Raw genomic sequence first — 11,410 nt, 5'->3', positions numbered from 1 at the left:
GATTAGTTATAGATTCGGTTAAAACCCATAACTGAAACTACGCATGCTCTTCATTAGCTAGAATTAACATCCAAATACCAGTAGCTAGAATTAACAATCAAATATAAAAAGTCGAAATCGCCTTCTTGAATTTATAATGATTATTTTACAACAAAAATACAAGTTTTCTCATTCTGAAGTAGTTCTTAAGTTTAACAATCCGTAAAGAAAAAAAAGCACAAACAACATGATTACAAAGACCGACTTCAAATTAGATCTATAATCCACGCAAAAAAGAAATCACTCGCTATACGCTTAAAAAATAACTGCCAACTGTAGAACGAACGAACAAACCCAACCACCACAAAATTTCCATCCATGAAAAATACCTACTTAACCTTGGCGTTTCTATCTTTACACAAAGCATGCCATTCCTGCAACACCGCAGTTTGAAGAGCACGATGCTCCACCTCCTCAGGTGTCAATTCAAATAACGTTGTGGGACCCTTGTGTTTCTTCTTCCCGTCTTCCTTCTTTTTATCATCATCACTATCTTCATCATCGTCATCATTTACATCTTCAACTTTGGGGGACTTGGGTGGCGGCTGAGCCGCCTTCAGAATGGCTATTCGTTCCATTGATATCCGTAGGCGCTCTGCTGCAGCCACCTTGACTTCATCTTCCGGCATGTACTCAACGCCGCCATCAGTTAGGTCATCACACCATGACTGTAGGTCTGAACCCACTTCTTTTATTATAGCTGCATCCGATGCTCGAACCACAAATTTGCATATCATAGCCGTGGTTTCGTCTCCCAGGTCCACGTTTCTGCTTACTTCACTTGCACCGAATATCATCATCCCTAAGAAACCTCCATGCCATGTTTTGGCAGCAAAGCACAACTGTTCAAAAGCAATATAGTATATTTTTTTTAATTAATGGAACAAAATTACAAATTTCATTTAAACAAACTTGCCTGAAAGCCAGCAACGGTCCGGATTATGTGAGAGCAAACCCTGTGAAAAGGCTTGGTGGAAAGAGATTTGAGGCCGCTCAAAAACGGAGAAGAACCGTACTGCTGAGCAGCAGTAGCTTTAAATCCACTACCTTCATATGTATAAGTGCCTGTGAATTCCACCATAGCAGGTAGATTTGGCCACAGGCGAAAATACTCCACGGGTGAGATTTTATGGGGCGAAAGAAGCTCTGTTAGTGGAATCTTGTACGGCTGGCATCTCATGATGACTGGATCTCCTAATTCTGGCTTTGCGGTTCGTTTTTGTTTAATGATTTGTTGATCTTCTTCTGCGTAGTCACCTACGTTTCCTGGAATATCATTGCCAGCAAAGGGGTAGTACAAGACTTGTACCCAAAGAGCACATCTTTCAAAGTGGGACACACCTAGAGTTACACTGCATAATACTGGTTCCTGCACACATGGATTACGTTTAAAACAGAAACAAAATAATGACATAAGTTATTTTTCTGTAGTAGAATATGTTTTCAAACGGATCATGCATTCTCCATATAGCCAGTTAATATTGCTACTTAATTAAAAGTGTTTGAATGTCCTTAAAATCTTCAGAGTTCTATGTTCATAAGAGGTCTGCAATAATGTTATTTATGAGCCTAGGTGTGCAACAGATTTTGGTTTGAGTTGTCCACAACTATTGTGATCAAAGCTTTAATAAAAAAACAATTTTAATTTAAATGCTTATAGATGGGATGAAATAATATTTCTTTTGGTATTTAATTGTCTAATAAAGGATCTTCCTTACCTAGACGCGATCATATGAAAACAGAACTTTTAGGATGTTTTATATGGCCTTGATTCCAAGAACCAACCATTGATATGATTTTTACCACAGTAGAACATGCAGCATAAAACAAATAACAAAGCTAAGTAATGTTTGGAGAAACCTGAGAATTTAGATCACGCAATTGTCGTACTGCTTGAGGAGATCCATCCATGAAGTATGAAGCACCAGACAACCCAACACGAATATCCACCCAATTAAGTTCAATATCAGTCAAATTTAAAACCTGCAACAAGTCGTAAAAGCGCAAATATGATAGTTTAATGCATTAGAGTGTAACATAAGTTTCTAGCTATTACAAAATTCTGATATTATCAAATCAGTAAAACTAAGTCCACCTCCATTCCGGGAGTTTTAATAGCACCAATAAAAACAAGGGGCACATAACCTCCTGTATGACAATTTCAAATAGTCCCCCCCCCCCCCCCTCTTCTTCTCTAACTTTATATTAATATCCTATATAACTTAAAAAGTATGTATTTCCAAGTTATCTTCAGTCTACCAACCAACTTTTATCTGTTTATGTTTTGTTATATATGATTATATGCGTGCATATAGAGACATTTTACAATCAAATCATCTAAATAAAAACCTATAAATGCATGTAGGGTAGTTAGAAGTTGAGTCCAACCTTCAAATGAAGTGTGATTCTTCCATCACTAGGATCTGACAAGTGATATGCTTCAACATAGCAGGGATCACTACTACCAGTTAATGTATATGCATTTGGAGGTATCTTTAGCGAAGTGGTGTCAGCTCTTTTGGTCAAGAACAAAGTCAACTCACTAGGGTCGGGTCTCCATAGTTCTAGAATAGCCTTATGAACTAATCCTTCCAACTTTCGATCTTGGGCTGCAGAAGCTTCATAGAACTGAACCGTTAGTTTGTGATGACTGAATGGGTAATCTCCTCTACCTTCACTAACACCAGCCCACCTGGAACAAAAGCATCAAACAATCATGTAAAAAGTGTGCAAGGGAATATCTATGAATCTGCTGTCTATGTTTGTAAAGTTAGAAAAGGATGCTCACTTGTCATCAGAATGACTAGAAACGTATTTGATTCTCTGCAGTATCATACGGGCCTGATGTTTGTTAACGGAATCTGTCAATGGGTCAGCCCTGAACTCTTCTAGCTCTTTAGTGAGCAACTGGCCCGCCCTAGCATTACGTGATCCTAATCTTTGAGCACACAAAAGAACAGCTTGAATATCTTGCAGCTTATTTGTTTCAGTGGCAGATGAGTCAGCATTGAATAAGATTTTGTGTATTTTTGAAATGATGATGTTTAGTGCATCATCTGGGTCATCTGCTAAAAGAGGATCCAAACCTTCTAAGTCAATGTGTTCAGAAATTGCCCAAATAAGCCGAGCAGCAATTCTAGGCGTATTAACCTGTCAAATTAAGAAATATATTATGTACACAAAAAAGAGCAGGGTTTATAATTCAAATGTATACATCCTTCTAAAAGTTCATAGTTTCAATGTAAATCTTCTAGATTTAATGATACCATATTTACCCTTTCTAAACACTAAAAACATTATACTTTTGTTTTCTGTAGTAAAATAAAATAAAACTGATTGCTTATAAAAGTTTGTTTTTAGTGCATATACGAAGTGGAAAACAACATTACTATAGTGAATCATCACTGAATGTGTAATATTTTTTTTCATTTATTCAGTGAATATACTACTATAAGCAATTATTTCTTTGATCAACATCAAAGGGTATTTATAGTGTTTTGAAAGGGTAGATACAATATTATTAAATTTAGAAGGATATATTAGAATTTTTAAATCTTGAACATTTAAACTTGCACAAACCTCGAGCAGATCATTTACAAGTTTTCGTTGCAAATTTTGTAAGCGAGTTTCATTCAAAATCTGATCTTGAGATGCCCCGTCTTTGACTCTTTTGACCCCACCCCTGGTATCAAAAATATGGCAAAGCCTAACCAACAGCTTCAAGTAACAATCAACAGCATAGGTTCGACCTTCACAGTCCCATTTCACACAAGGTCGACACACTTCCACCACTTCTAAAGCTGGTTCGGTCCAATTTAATGCACCATAACCGGTTCCATAAGCCAATGCTCCGATCACTCTACTTTCCATACCTGATTTTTTTTGTTCAGGCAATGGCAGGGACAGCTGAAAACAGCTTTCAACCAAAGTGGCTACTAATTCTTCTCTGAATAAGCTTTTGCTTGTGACAGTGTTGAGGTCATCTCTGATTCTGGCATCCTCAAAAAGTGATGCAATGTCTGTTCCAGGAAGAGGTTTTTGACCTCTTCGGACACTTTCTTTTGCAAAAAGATCAACACAAAGAGCCGTACGACAAATGCATGCTAATGCATGCATGCGGTCTGATTCTGCTCTTAAGTTTCTCACCATGAGAAGCAGCCTTTTAAATAATGAAACCTGAATCCATATATAACTGCATTGTGTTAACATTAATTTGTATTTTTATTGTGCAGACAATATTAAGAAGAGTCACCAAAAGCTCCAACTGTTTGATAAGATAGATCATAACTGACTACTGCGAATAATAATAATAACCTTGACTCTTCACCAAGAATTAAGAAAACCACAATGGATTAGAGAAACTTTCATGTGTAACCTGATTACCTATCCTATAGAATTGTGATGTGGAGAATTATGCTGACAATCTGATACTAATTCACTAATAATAACGTGCACAATATGCCATAATGTAATTAACTTATCATTTGTTTTAGAAAAATCAAATCAAGCAAGTGTAGTTGCTCTGAACACCGACAAAAGGCACTAACAATATAGGACTAGGAAATACAAAGTTTATATGATCCTGGGAAGGAGAATCTAGATAGGAAAGTATGATGCACAAGCACACAGCATGGGTAACATTTTAAGGTAGATAACACAAAGATGGCATATCCAATAAACTGTCTTTATTTATTTGTCTTCTTAACTTATTTTTTTATTGGTTTGTTAACATGTGCCCAGTAAATGTCTATCATCCTGTGTACTTCTAAAATCATAAATTCAATTTGACAGACGTTATCTCATCTTCCTCCTATTTACTGTCTAGTGATTGTCGGACATAGCAAACAAATTAAACCTAGTAAGTTTTATTTTCTATCACAATGGTAAATAGGATAGAATCTTATAATGTTATATCATGCATCTCGGTATTATATAGAGTTTAAACATCAAACCCAGTCAATCTGTTGGGCTTAGAGCCTAGTTGATTATAATTATGATGAAGCATGTCAATAAACCATTTCTTAGCCTGTCTTTTGTGTAATGTGTATTATATTTCAAATCAACAATTTAAGCCTTTCATCTAATCATTGGAACTAGTATACCCGGATCTTATACTATCAATGCCAGTGAAATATGGTTTTGTACACAAAATAAACCATTTCTTAGCCTGTCTTTTGTGTAATGTGTATTATATTTCAAATCAACAATTTAAGCCTTTCATCTAATCATTGGAACTAGTATACCCGGATCTTATACTATCAATGCCAGTGAAATATGGTTTTGTACACAAAATAAACCATTTCTTAGCCTGTCTTTTGTGTAATGTGTATTATATTTCAAATCAACAATTTAAGCCTTTCATCTAATCATTGGAACTAGTATACCCGGATCTTATACTATCAATGCCGGTGAAATATGGTTTTGTACACAAAATACCGCACACGATGACTGAAACTTATAAACTGCTGCAAGTGTAATACAAAGTGCAAGAAAAGTGGTTGCACAAACCTGCATACTAAGATCTAGAAGATGTAGGTTGGTGACAACAGCTCTAACTATACTCTCTCGAGCAGAAGAAAACTCCTGTCTGTCCCAAAGTGTGAGAATTGCAATAATCGATGCTGAAGCCCACTCAGGCTTACCACCAGGAACATCAGCCAAATACAACATATTAATCCCGACCTCAAAAATCAACGCCGGGTCTAACGAAGACGCCAAAAAGGGCGCCAGATGAGTAACCACATCCGACACTCCCACAAATCTCTCCGCCTTAGTTGAATCCACAGTACCAGTAGCAGTTTTCTTCGAAGAACTCGATAGCTTCCGAAACGCCTCAAGCGAACCCGACGCAACCGACTTCACAGCATACACAAGCGGATACACCGTCGCCCTAAAACTCTCGACCGGAAGAATCAACGCCCGTGCCATCAACGCGTTCCGCCTCTTCCAAACGAACTCCACCATCGACGACACCCAATTCGACCGAATGGCAACGGAATTCTCACTATCCACAAGCTTATCCCCAGCCAACCGACTCATCCGTTTAGACTCAAACTCCTGAAACAACCTCCCAACCGACTCAAACGCGACCTTCGCCACATTATCCGCCTTATCCAACATATTATCCCCAATCCTAATCCACCAAATGGATACCTTATCCAACAAATTAATATTATTCTCACACAAGGTCACCAAATCATCCCGCGCTAAAACACAGCCTAACGTCTCGGTAATTGAGAACCTCAAGTTATCACTAAGGGAATCAAAGCACCTAGAGATCTCCTTATTACTATCAGTAATGAGTTTACCGAGGCGATACGACGGAATGGCGGCGAGGATGGAAACGGCAGCGGCAGTGACGTCAGGATCAGGAAACTCGAGGTCGTTGTGGATGCCGGTGCAGACGGTTTCCCATAGATCGGTGGTGAGGCGAGTGGATCGGATTAGGTCGAAGGCGAGCTTTTTGGAGACGGCGGAGGCGGGAGAGGCGACGATCTCTTCGACGGCGGATTTGGCGATGACGGAGATGTCTCGGCCGGCGGCGGATTGCTGGAGAGCTTGTAGTAAGGCGCCGGATTGGCGTAGGGCGTCGTTGGAGCGGAGATCGGCTTGGATCTGAGCGAATAGGATGTCCATTTGGTGGTAGTGGTGGTGTTATTATTATTATTATTATTATTAAGGTGTGGTGTTGGTGGTGGTGGTTAGGGTTTTACGGGCATGGGATAGTGGAAGTTGTGATTCCGGTGAGTGAAAGCTGGTGGGTGGGTGGTTGATTGATTAGAGTAATAGTAATACACCGGTGTCAAGTTAACTGATGAAAATGATATACGCCGTCGTCCGATTTGTATAGTTATTCATCATTTTTTTCATTCATTTGTTTTTTTTAATGGGAAAATTACCAAAATACTTTGCTTATTTAATGTCTACAAGATGTCTATCTAACCTTCCCAAAACGAAACTCGTACAACATGCTGGTATTTTGAGTCCGGTATTTTTCATCGGTTTGCTTGAACATCTACCGGTGGTTTTTGTCTCAAATACCGGTTTTTACCGGCAAACCGGCTTTTAAGTCCGAGAAATTTTTTATTTTTGCGACCCATGTTTTTTCAAAATTACTTTTAACTCAACAATTAGCATTTAAACGTGTAAACTTTAGGACTATTTTTTTAAAAATTAAACGTTTTCGAATTATTTTTTAATATGGATTAACTTTTGGATTATTTATTGTTATGAAATCATTTAGTTTTGGGTTATTTGTGGATTGAAGTTATATTTATATGATATTATGAGGTAAACTATTTAACTAGTTGAAACTCCTGGTATAACCCGGTTCAATCGGTTGTACCAATCTGTTATAAGTAAAATACCGGTTTTTAAAACATTGTCGTAAACACGATCATTTGGTATTCATTACTCAACGAGATTTGTAAATTGTAACCAACCAAATCATGTCGCGTGTTCAAAGAATCTTGTTATAAACCAAAATAACACGTTGGACACCAAAAGTCCAAAATAAGTTTTATCAGAAGCCTAAATAATCTCATATGCTCCGAAAATTAAATATAAAGTGGCGACCCGATGTTTTATGAAACATAGCATAATCTTGCTACTTAAAATTTATCGATAATGATTAAAAGGTGATCGGGTTAACGAGTTTTAAAGTGAACGTTTTAGAATTGTTTGATTAAATGGACATTTTGTCGACATCAACTAGTTAAATGGACAATTGGCCATTATCTCTTTTTTCGAGTGGAAGATAAGTGCATATATTAGTACTGTGTTCGGGACACCAAAATCCAAATCTTGATACCATGACAATAACAAAAACTTTTAATAGTAGTTAAGTATATAAGAAATGGACACAACATGGTCTATGTTTAGTGAATAAGATTGTGTTTAATGTAACCCTTAATCAATGTAAAGATACCCTTTGCCCTTTGGAGAGGTAAGATCGTAGTTTAAGGCCTTTAAAAGTGAAATTATTTTACGACTAGTTAGGAAAACAAGAGATGGCTAGGTTTGTGAAGAGAAGAAAGTAGAAAACATTGAGCATGCAGACCGGTGTGGAGGGTGACTGTTAGTGGCTGCCGAACCTATGCAATGTTGATGGGTTACAATAGGGGTGTTCATGGTTCGGTTTGAAACCGTGAAACCGCCCAAACCGGTCATCGGTTCGTGAAGAAACACTAAGTGACCCGGGGCAGATTACGGATAATCTGGGGGTTAAGTAATGTTTCCCACGAGGATGAGGTCCAGCAGAGAAGGTTGTTCTTCAGGTGACCTGCAAAACAGACACCGTAAGCTCGTCACTGAGAAGGGGGGGTTCCTCCTTGTGACCACCCTCCGGCGTGAGAATCAGACTAGATTGCTCTGAATATATGTGTATATTGAGAGATTGCTAGATAAGATAAGATAACGAGATATCAGATGATGTCCTTACCATTCCAAGGTGTTGGAGTATTTATAGCCGAAGGTAGGTTTCCTAGAAGGTACAGCCGGCTGAATAGTATTCTTGTTCTCCCAACAGTGGACTACGCACAGGCCATGCTGGTTGGTGAATAGACTACGGCCGACAGTAACAAGGTCGGCTGTATACTGTTCCTTTACTGCCGGCTATGCACTGTTCCACCAACTGTAGGCTGCGCACGTCCCATAGTAAGGGTTGGTGAGTAGGCAGCGGCTAATAGTGACAAACAGTACTAGAGGGTGCTCCTCCTCGTACTGTTGTCGGTGAGCTGTCACCCTGTGATTGGTTCATGGGCTGCTCTGGTCAGATCGTCTGTTCTGCCCATACCTTAGTAGGTATAGTACAAAAGATCTTCCAGAAGCATACGGACTGGCTCATTTAGGCGTGATTATTCCCGCCTTGCTCATTCCTTCATGTGACTACTGAAGTAGCTAGTGCCTTGTGCGTGTAGCCTTGCTGTCAGTGCGGGTAGCCTTCCCTGATGGCTTGTATCCGCAACTGCGGGAATAAGCGGGGTACTTCACCATTGGGAGGCTTTCCCTGCGGGTACAGCTGGCGTACTGCGCGTAAGGTTTTCTCTGAGCATGGTGGGTCCTGCGGGAGCAGTTGGTCGTAGCGCAGACGTCCCTGTTCAAGGTGAGTCTTGCGGGTCCAACTGGGCTCTGCTGGGACCTACCTCTTCAAGTCCCCCCAGTCCAATGTTCTTCTCATGAATTAATAATAAGTGAGGTGAACTTTTGGACTAGCAAGGGGTTTTGAAAAGGGTTTTTAGTTTTAGGGTTTTCCGTGGGGATTCTTCCCGCGGTTTTCCTGATGTCACGCAGAATTTCCCGACTTTTCTGCTTGATCTTTGGGTATGAAGCGGGTAGGTTTGTAACCTCCAAACAAGTCAGGAGCGTTGAGTCCCACTTGTGGATTCTCCATGGGGTTTTGGTAGTTTTCAACATAGTGATCAATTATGCTAAAACCACCAATTCCATCTTGGAGTTTCAAACAATATAGTTCTCGACGTTCCCGTCATGCGGGGATGTTATTCCCGTTTCCGCAAGCATGGCCCAGAAGATCCTTCTTGGTTTCAATTCCCTGCGGAGTGCTAGGTATGTGAAGGGTTTCGCCTTGACACTGTACCCGCACTCGTCTTATAGTTACTTTACTTCCAAGGTATTCCTGGCTTCAATTCCCAGCGGGTGCTAAGTATGTGAAGGGTTTTGCCTTGACACTGTACCCGCACCCGTCTTATAGTTGCTTGGTTGCCGAGGTATTCATGGCTTCAATTCCCTGCAGGTGCTAAGTATGTGAAGGGTTTTGCCTTAACACTGTACCCGCACCTGTCTTACAGTTACTTGGTTGCCAAGGTAAGGGGTATTTTCCCGCCTACTTTTGAATCTTTTTTGAATTTTTTGAAATTCGAAGAGTTGGTGAAAGGATAAGAACAGTCCAAACCTCTGAAACGTCGTGCGACGGTTTCTTCTGACTGTGTCAGGACGTGCAGGAAGTTATGGTGACGTGACAGTACATGGTCATTCCAGACGCTTTTTCAGGCGCGTGGGCGCGATTTTTCGGGCGCGTGGCCGCGAAATTAATGGTACGCGTCCTTTCAACAGCTGTTGCCAGCTTGCTTTTTGCCACGTGTCATAGTTTTATTGCACCTTCGATTTCTCTCTCTTCCGCATTAATTTCATCGCATTAATTGCGATTAGTATATAAAGGGGGAGAGAGTTCTTTGTAATCCACACTTTCACTTTTCTCTTCATCTTCAAAGCGATTTCCGGCGAATACTCAACTTTTCAGTCGAGCATTCTCTCGAAATCGTTTTCTTCTTTCATCTGCAAGATGTCTTCTCACGATCTCGAAGCTACAGCCCAGGAGGCTGGGGTGTTCACCAATGACAAGAGTACTGCTGGCGAGTGCCAGTGTGCTCTGCCTGTCGATCTGTACCAGTACATCGTCAGGAAGTTCATGTTCGAGTCTCTCGAGCCTGAGTTTCCTGAACCCCATCAAACGGTGTATGATGCCCCCAGAGGCAAGATCGGGGTATATGCTGCATTCTTTGTTTATGGGAATCTTAGGTTCCCATTGACAAAGTTTGTCTACCGTGTCCTGGAGAGGCACGGTGTGCACCTGACCGAGGTGCACCCGATGGCGATCGCGAAGATTCGCCACTTCGAGTGGGTGTGCCGGATTCTGGGCATTGAGCCCTTCGTCGACCGCCTGATGACCTTCTACTCTTGGAGGTGCATCCAGGGGTGGTATACGCTGATAACCCGGATTAAGGGTTTAAAGATGTGCGCAACCGAGTGCAGTATTCGCTCGTGGAAGCGGGAGTTCTTCTTCATCTCCGCCCGTGCCATCCCCCTTGCCATGAAATTTAAGAATGGGCAAGCTCTCCCAAGCCTTCACGCCTCCAACTACCAGGAGGCGGAATGGTTCTCGAAGATATCCCGGGTCCAATCTCCGGTTTACCGGTTTGCGGAGTCCGGGATGGTGATGCTCGGGATGAGCCGGGTGTGGAAGGATGCGGATGCGCGAAAGATCCCGATCGTCCTCGAATACGGTTTGAACTATGTTCCTTACGGTATGCTCTGTTTCTTTTTGTTGATTTAGAATCTCTTCTAACTTCTTTCCTGTTTATTTCAGAGGGGAACGACTTGCAGTCGCTCCTGTATCCGCGGGAGGCTGACGGTCCTGCTCGGATGGGTACTCGTGCTCTAGATGAGAACGAGTTGCCCATCCTAGAACAAACGGCGGATCGGTTCGTGGAGGTCTACCCGCTAGGCCACGAGATCCTGAGCGCCAGGCGGCCAGGTAAGGCGCTATTCAACCCTCGACCCCTCAATGTTGAAACCTCTGCTGGAATTCCTCTAATCTTATGTTCTGATGAGGAATCCGCAGATGGTCCTCCGT

General features: G+C 41.1%; 1 protein-coding gene across 1 annotated transcript; it reads right to left on the bottom strand.

The window, feature by feature from the left end:
• Positions 1–102: 102 nt before the first annotated feature.
• Positions 103–6,686, bottom strand: LOC143558944 (protein TPLATE-like). The gene is made up of 7 exons (XM_077047678.1): positions 5,548–6,686; positions 3,619–4,215; positions 2,828–3,189; positions 2,428–2,731; positions 1,900–2,022; positions 956–1,408; positions 103–881 (listed from the first exon to the last, which is right to left on the bottom strand). The coding sequence occupies exons 1-7, from the start codon at positions 6,673–6,675 to the stop codon at positions 369–371; spliced, it is 3,480 nt and encodes a 1,159-aa protein (XP_076903793.1). The 5' UTR covers positions 6,676–6,686; the 3' UTR covers positions 103–368.
• Positions 6,687–11,410: the final 4,724 nt, after the last annotated feature.

The sequence above is a fragment of the Bidens hawaiensis genome, unplaced genomic scaffold (assembly GCF_021521415.1).
Source record: "Bidens hawaiensis isolate Kalapana, Puna unplaced genomic scaffold, B.hawaiensis_p1.1 tig00019675_1, whole genome shotgun sequence".
In the NCBI taxonomy this organism is placed as follows: Eukaryota; Viridiplantae; Streptophyta; class Magnoliopsida; order Asterales; family Asteraceae; genus Bidens; species Bidens hawaiensis.
Note: the sequence above shows the minus strand (reverse complement) of the source record. Positions and strands in the feature narration are given on the sequence as shown.